The following is an 8,167-nucleotide window of genomic DNA, read 5'->3' as shown; positions in this document are numbered from 1 at the left end:
CTGGCCGTTTGTTCTACTGGAGAACACTGGATGATTTTAACGTTTTAGCTGAGGGGGCCAAGTTTTGGTTTTGTTGACCTGTGTGGGGGCGGGGGGAGTCACCCTGAGGGACTCTTGGGACTCCCTAATCATCGATCCGTTTGCGTTTCTTTGCCTCGAGGCTTATAAGTTTCCAGTGATTGGCGCCATCGTTTTGCGATTAGGTTTCCTGTTTTTTCCGGTTTTGCGATTCGATTCGGTTTTTGCGGATTCGGTCTTCCTGTTGGACCCCGTCTTCATGTTGGACCCCGTCTTCCTGTTGGACCCCGTCTTCCTGTTGGACCCCGTCTTCCTGTTGGACCCCGTCTTCCTGTTGGACCCCGTCCTCCTGTTGGACCCCGTCCTCCTGTTGGACCCCGTCCTCCTGTTGGACCCCGTCTTCCTGTTGGACCCCGTCTTCCTGTTGGACCCCGTCTTCCTGTTGGACCCCGTCTTCCTGTTGGACCCCGTCTTCCTGTTGGACCCCGTCTTCCTGTTGGACCCCGTCTTCCTGTTGGACCCCGTCTTCCTGTTGGACCCCGTCTTCCTGTTGGACCCCGTCTTCCTGTTGGACCCCGTCCTCCTGTTGGACCCCGTCCTCCTGTTGGACCCCGTCTTCATGTTGGACCCCGTCTTCCTGTTGGACCCCGTCTTCCTGTTGGACCCCGTCTTCCTGTTGGACCCCGTCTTCCTGTTGGACCCCGTCTTCCTGTTGGACCCCGTCCTCCTGTTGGACCCCGTCTTCCTGTTGGACCCCGTCTTCCTGTTGGACCCCATCCTCCTGTTGGACCCCGTCTTCCTGTTGGACCCCATCCTCCTGTTGGACCCCGTCTTCCTGTTGGACCCCGTCTTCCTGTTGGACCCCATCCTCCTGTTGGACCCCGTCTTCCTGTTGGACCCCGTCCTCCTGTTGGACCCCGTCTTCCTGTTGGACCCCATCCTCCTGTTGGACCCCGTCTTCCTGTTGGACCCCGTCCTCCTGTTGGACCCCGTCTTCCTGTTGGACCCCGTCTTCCTGTTGGACCCCGTCTTCCTGTTGGACCCCGTCCTCCTGTTGGACCCCATCCTCCTGTTGGACCCCATCCTCCTGTTGGACCCCATCCTCCTGTTGGACCCCATCCTCCTGTTGGACCCCTTCCTCCTGTTGGACCCCATCCTCCTGTTGGACCCCGTACTCCTGTTGGACCCCGTCTTCCTGTTGGACCCCGTATTCCTGTTGGACCCCGTCTTCCTGTTGGACCCCATCCTCCTGTTGGACCCCATCCTCTTGTTTAGATAGTACCTATTGTGACTATCGTCAATAATCAGGATTCCTAAGTTCTTAGCTTTCAGAAAGTAGTATATTGACTAGTAAGGAATTCTTGTAAAATAAATGCAGCTAAAACACAAACTTAAATATTCTTAGGCCTAGTATAGTACACATATGTACTATATTAGGCCTCAGATATCGTGTATTAGGCCTAGGGAGGATAGGTTTTGTTTGTCAGAGCAAACAAATGAAAAATAGCTTTGCGGTTTGTCCAACTCGATAGCTCAGTTGACCAGACCACACACTAGAAGGTGAAGGGACGACGACGACGTTTTGGTCCGTCCTGGACCATTCTCAAGTCGATTGTAAGAATGGTCTTGAGAATGGTCCAGGACGGACCGAAACGTCGTCGTCCCTTCACCTTCTAGTGTGTGGTCTGGTCAACTTACTTTAGCCACGTTATTGTGACTCAATGGTTCAGATTTCTACGAACGAATTTCGTTGTAGGTGGGTGTATATACTATAGTTCTTATCGTTGCTGTAAGTACTACGAAGACAGGGTTATCTTGAGGTTATCTTGAGATGATTTCGGGGCTTTAGTGTCCCCGCGGCCCGGTCCTCGACCAGGCCTCCACCCCCAGGAAGCAGCCCGTGACAGCTGACTAACACCCAGGTACCTATTTTACTGCTAGGTAACAGGGGCATAGGGTGAAAGAAACTCTGCCCATTGTTTCTCGCCGGCGCCTGGGATCGAACCCAGGACCACAGGATCACAAGTCCAGCGTGCTGTCCGCTCGGCCGACCGGCTCCCCTAGGATAGGTAGAAAAAATTAATATTCATTGCGTCTAAATCTTTATTTTTACTGTATGTATGTAATATATACGTTGCGTTTTAAAAATTCATTTATGAAAAAAATGCCGTAAAATGTTCATCACATTATAGTGATAATTAACAAATTATATTTTCTATATTTTACACAGCTTTTCATATATTTTAACTCGATATAAAACGTGTGTAATTAGGGCCCTTTTTTTTTTTTGAGACGTTGACTAACCCTCGTAGCCTGGTGGATAGCGCGCAGGACTCGTAATTCTGTGGCGCGGGTTCGATTCCCGCACGAGGCAGAAACAAACGAGCAAAGTTTCTTTCACCCTGAATGCCCCTGTTACCTAGCAGTAAATAGGTACCTGGGAGTTAAGTCAGCTGTCACGGGCTGGTTCCTGGGGGTGGAGGCCTGGTCGAGGACCGGACCGCGGGGACACTAAAGCCCCGAAATCATCTCAAGATAACCCACGCGAAGATTTGTTACGTTGACTTCAGGTTTCTCTGCTACGTCTCTCCTAGACATCAACCATTAGTCTGTTCCTTAATGTGAGACTCAGCTTGATGGCGCTGAGGTACAGGCCAGTTTCCCCTAACTTGTAAACCATGCAAGGTGATGGAGCAGGTCGTGAGGAAGAGGCTCGTAGAGCATCTGCAGGGAAATAACTTAATAAGTTGTTCCCAGCATGGTGCAAAGCGCCTATTGCATCCCAGCATGGTGCAAGGCACCTATTGCATCCCAGCATGGTGCAAGGCGTCTATTGCATCCCAGCATGGTGCAAGGCACCTATTGCATCCCAGCATGGTGCAAGGCGTCTATTGCATCCCAGCATGGTGCAAGGCACCTATTGCATCCCAGCATGGTGCAAGGCACCTATTGCATCCCAGCATGGTGCAAGGCGTCTATTGCATCCCAGCATGGTGCAAGGCACCTATTGCATCCCAGCATGGTGCAAGGCGTCTATTGCATCCCAGCATGGTGCAAGGCGTCTATTGCATCCCAGCATGGCGTCTATTGCATCCCAGCATGGTGCAAGGCGTCTATTGCATCCCAGCATGGTGCAAGGCGTCTATTGCATCCCAGCATGGCGCAAGGCACCTATTGCATCCCAGCATGGTGCAAGGCGTCTATTGCATCCCAGCATGGTGCAAGGCGTCTATTGCATCCCAGCATGGTGCAAGGCGTCTATTGCATCCCAGCATGGCGCAAGGCGTCTATTGCATCCCAGCATGGTGCAAGGCGTCTATTGCATCCCAGCATGGTGCAAGGCGTCTATTGCATCCCAGCATGGTGCAAGGCGTCTATTGCATCCCAGCATGGTGCAAGGCGTCTATTGCATCCCAGCATGGTGCAAGGCGTCTATTGCATCCCAGCATGGTGCAAGGCGTCTATTGCATCCCAGCATGGTGCAAGGCGTCTATTGCATCCCAGCATGGCGCAAGGCGTCTATTGCATCCCAGCATGGTGCAAGGCGTCTATTGCATCCCAGCATGGTGCAAGGCGTCTATTGCATCCCAGCATGGCGTCTATTGCATCCCAGCATGGTGCAAGGCGTCTATTGCATCCCAGCATGGTGCAAGGCGTCTATTGCATCCCAGCATGGTGCAAGGCGTCTATTGCATCCCAGCTGAACACAGTCAGCGCCCACAGTCATGTTCGTGGTCTATTAAGGTGAGGTTAGGTTAGGTTAGGTTAGGTGAGGTTAGGCAAGACTAAGGCAAGGTTAGGCCAGTTAAGTACAGATGGCTAAGTTTGGTTATTCCTAAGTTAGTTTAGGTAAGTTTAGACAAGTTTGTTAGACCAGTTTTGGTTAATATACCTATAATTTTCTCTCATCTTTTACTTTTTTCTTGCTATAACTGTTATCATTTTTTATAAATTTTGCAAGTATTTACCTACTTAAAATTTTCTTAGATTAAGGACCTGCCCGAAACGCTGCGCGTACTAGTACTCGCCTAGTTGTGCTTGCGGGGGTTGAGCTATGGCTCTTTGGTCCCGCCTCTCAACTGGTGTACAGGTTCCTGAGCCTACTGGGCTCTATCATATCTACACTTGAAACTGTGTATGGAGTCAGCCTCCACCACATCACTACTTAATGCACTCCATTTGTTAACTACCCCCACACTGAAAAAATTCTTTCTAACGTCTCTGTGGCTCATGTGGGTACTGTCTAACCTAACCTAGAGGCTGTCTAACCTAACCTAACCTAGGGGCTTTCTAACCTAACCTAGGCTGTCTAACCTTACCTAACCTAGGGGCTTTCTAACCTAACCTAGGCTGTCTAAACTAACCTAACCTAGGCTGTCTAAACTAACCTAACCTAGGCTGTCTAACCAAACCTAGGAGCTTTCTAGCCTTACATAAGCTGTCTAACCTAACAAAGGCTGTCAAACCTAACCTAGGCTGTCTAACCTAACCTAGGCTGTCTAACCTAAACTGGGCTGTCTAACCTAACCTGGGCTGTCTAACCTAACCTGGGCTGTCTAACCTAACCTAGGCTGTCTAACCTAACCTGGGCTGTCTAACCTAACTTAGGTTATCTAACCTAACCTAGGCTGTCTAACCTAACCTGGGTTGTCTAACCTAGGCTGTCTAACCTAACCTAGGCTGTCTAACCTAACCTAGGCTGTCTAACCTAACCTGGGCTGTCTAACCTAACCTAGGCTGTCTAACCTAACCTAGGCTGTCTAACCTAAACTGGGCTGTCTAACCTAACCTAGGCTGTCTAACCTAACCTGGGCTGTCTAACCTAACCTAGGCTGTCTAACCTAACCTGGGCTGTCTAACCTAACTTAGGTTATCTAACCTAACCTAGGCTGTCTAACCTAACCTGGGCTGTCTAACCTAACTTAGGTTATCTAACCTAATCTAGGCTGTCTAACCTAATCTAACCTAAGAGACGTCTAACCTAGCCTAACTTCGGCTGTATAACCTAACCTAGGAGCTGTCTAGCCTAACCTAGGCTGTCTAACCTAACCTTACTTAGGGTGTCTAACCTAACCTATGCTGTCTGATATAATCTAGGCTGTCTAATATAACCTAGGCTGTCTAACCTAACTTAGGGTGTCTAACCTAACCTAACCCAGGCTCTCTAACATAACCTAGGCTGTCTAACATAACCTAGGCTTTCTAATATTACCTAGGTTGTCTAACCTAACCTAGGGGCTGTCTAACCTAACCTTACCCAGGCTGTCTAACATAACCTAGGCTGTATAAGCAAACCTAGGAGCTGTCTAACATGGGCTGTCTAACCTAACCTAGGCTGTCTAACCTAACCTGGGCTGTCTAACCTAACCTAGGCTGTCTAACCTAACCTAGGCTGTCTAACCTAAACTGGGCTGTCTAACCTAACCTGGGCTGTCTAACCTAACCTAGGCTGTCTAACCTAACCTGGGCTGTCTAACCTAACTTAGGTTATCTAACCTAACCTAGGCTGTCTAACCTAACCTGGTCTGTCTAACCTAACCTAGGCTGTCTAACCTAACTTGGTCTGTCTAACCTAACCTAGGCTGTCTATCCTAACCTGGGCTGTCTAACCTAACCTAAGCTGTCTAACATAACCTGGGCTGTCTAACCTAACTTAGGTTATCTAACCTAACCTAGGCTGTCTAACCTAATCTAACCTAAGAGACGTCTAACCTAGCCTAACTTCGGCTGTATAACCTAACCTAGGAGCTGTCTAGCCTAACCTAAGCTGTCTAACCTAACCTAACCTAGGGGCTGTCTAACCTAACCTAACCTTGGCTGTCTAACATAACCTAGGCTGTCTAACCTAACCTTGGATGTTTAACCTAACCTAGGCTGTCTAACCTAACCTAGGAGCTTTCTAGCCTAACCTAGGCTGTCTAACCTAACAAAGGCTGTCTAACATAACCTAACCTAACTTAGGGTGTCTAACCTAACCTAGGCTGTCTGATATAACCTAACCTAAGCTGTCTAACATAACCTAACCTAAGCTGTCTAACCTAACTTAACTTAAGCTGTCTAACCTAACCTAACTTAAACTGTCTATTCTAACCTAGGCATTCTATCCTAACCTAGGCTTTCTAATCTAAATTAGGCTGTCTAACATATACTAACCGGGGGGCTGTCTGACCTAACCTAACATAAGCTGTCTATCCTAACCTAGGTTTTCTACCTAACCTAGGCTAACCTAACCTAGGAGCTGTCTAACCTAACTTAGGGGCTGTCTAACCTAACCTAGGGGCTGTCTAATCTAACCTAACCTAGGGGCTGTCTAATCTAGGCAGTCAAACATAACCTAGGCTTTCTAACCTAAACCAGGCTGTCTAAACTAACCAAACCTAGGCTGTCAATCCTAATCTAGGCTGTCAATCCTAACCTAGGCTGTCTAACGTAGCCTAGGCTGTCTAACCTAATCTATGCTGTCTAACGTAGCCTAGGCTGTCCAACCTAAGCTTTCTAACATAATCTAGACTGTCTAACCTATCCTAGCCTAGGCTGTCTAACCTAACCTTACTTAGGGTGTCTAACCTAACCTAGGCTGTCTGATATAACCTAGGCTGTCTAATATAACCTAGGCTGTCTAACCTAACTTAGGGTGTCTAACCTAACCTAACCCAGGCTCTCTAACATAACCTAGGCTGTCTAACATAACCTAGGCTGTCTAATATTACCTAGGTTGTCTAACCTAACCTAGGGGCTGTCTAACCTAACCTTACCCGGGCTGTCTAACATAACCTAGGCTAAGCAAACCTAGGAGCTGTCTAACATGGGCTGTCTAACCTAACCTAGGCTGTCTAACCTAACCTGGGCTGTCTAACCTAACCTAGGCTTCTAACCTAACCTGGGCTGTCTAACCTAACCTAGGCTGTCTAACCTAACCTGGGTTGTCTAACCTATCTTAGGTTATCTAACCTAACCTAGGCTGTCTAATCTAACCTGGGCTGTCTAACCTAACCTAGGCTGTCTAACCTAACCTAGGCTGTCTAACCTAACCTGGGCTGTCTAACCTAACCTAGGCTGTCTAACCTAACCTGGGCTGTCTAACCTAACTTAGGTTATCTAACCTAACCTAGGCTGTCTAACCTAACCTTGGCTGTCTAACCTAACTTAGGTTATCTAACCTAACCTAGGCTGTCTAACCTAATCTAACCTAAGAGACGTCTAACCTAGCCTAACTTCGGCTGTATAACCTGACCTAGGAGCTGTCTAGCCTAACCTAGGCTGTCTAACCTAACCTTACTTAGGGTGTCTAACCTAACCTAGGCTGTCTGATATAACCTAGGCTGTCTAATATAACCTAGGCTGTCTAACCTAACTTAGGGTGTCTAACCTAACCTAACCCAGGCTCTCTAACATAACCTAGGCTGTCTAACATAACCTAGGCTGTCTAATATTACCTAGGTTGTCTAACCTAACTTAGGGGCTAACCTAACCTTACCCAGGCTGTCTAACATAACCTAGGCTGTCTAGCATAACCTAGGCTCTCTAATATAACCTAGGCTGTCTAACCTAACCTAGGGGCTGTCTAACCTAATCTAACCCAGGCTCTCTAACATAACCTAGGCTGTCTAATATTACCTAGGTTGTCTAACCTAACCTAGGGGCTGTCTAACCTAACCTAACCCAGGCTGTCTAACATAACCTAGGCTGTCTAGCATATCCTAGGCTGTCTAATATAACCTAAGCTGTCTAACCTAATCTAACCTAGGGGCTGTCTAACCTAACCTAACCTAGGGGCTGTCTAACCTAACCTAACCTTGGCTGTCTAACATAACCTAGGCTGTCTAACCTAACCTTGGATGTTTAACCTAACCTAGGCTGTCTAACCTAATCTAGGAGCTTTCTAGCCTAACCTAGGCTGTCTAACCTAACAAAGGCTGTCTAACATAACCTAACCTAACTTAGGGTGTCTAACCTAACCTAGGCTGTCTAACATAACCTAGGGGCTGTCTAACGTAACCTAACCTAGGCTGTCTAACATAACCTAGGGGCTGTCTAACGTAACCTAACCTAGGCTGTCTAACATAACCTAAGCTGTCTAACATAACCTAACCTAAGCTGTCTAACCTAACTTAACTTAAGCTGTCTAACCTAACCTAACTTAAACTGT

At 47.9% G+C, this 8,167-nt stretch overlaps 1 protein-coding gene across 1 annotated transcript; it reads left to right on the top strand.

The window, feature by feature from the left end:
* Positions 1 to 277: 277 nt before the first annotated feature.
* LOC138352870 (uncharacterized) lies at positions 278 to 1,297 on the top strand. Its single transcript, XM_069305422.1, has one exon. The coding sequence runs from the start codon at positions 278 to 280 to the stop codon at positions 1,295 to 1,297; it is 1,020 nt and encodes a 339-aa protein (XP_069161523.1).
* Positions 1,298 to 8,167: the final 6,870 nt, after the last annotated feature.

This window comes from Procambarus clarkii, chromosome 55 (assembly GCF_040958095.1).
Source record: "Procambarus clarkii isolate CNS0578487 chromosome 55, FALCON_Pclarkii_2.0, whole genome shotgun sequence".
Taxonomy (NCBI): domain Eukaryota; kingdom Metazoa; phylum Arthropoda; class Malacostraca; order Decapoda; family Cambaridae; genus Procambarus; species Procambarus clarkii.
This window is presented reverse-complemented; position numbering and strand designations above follow the sequence as displayed.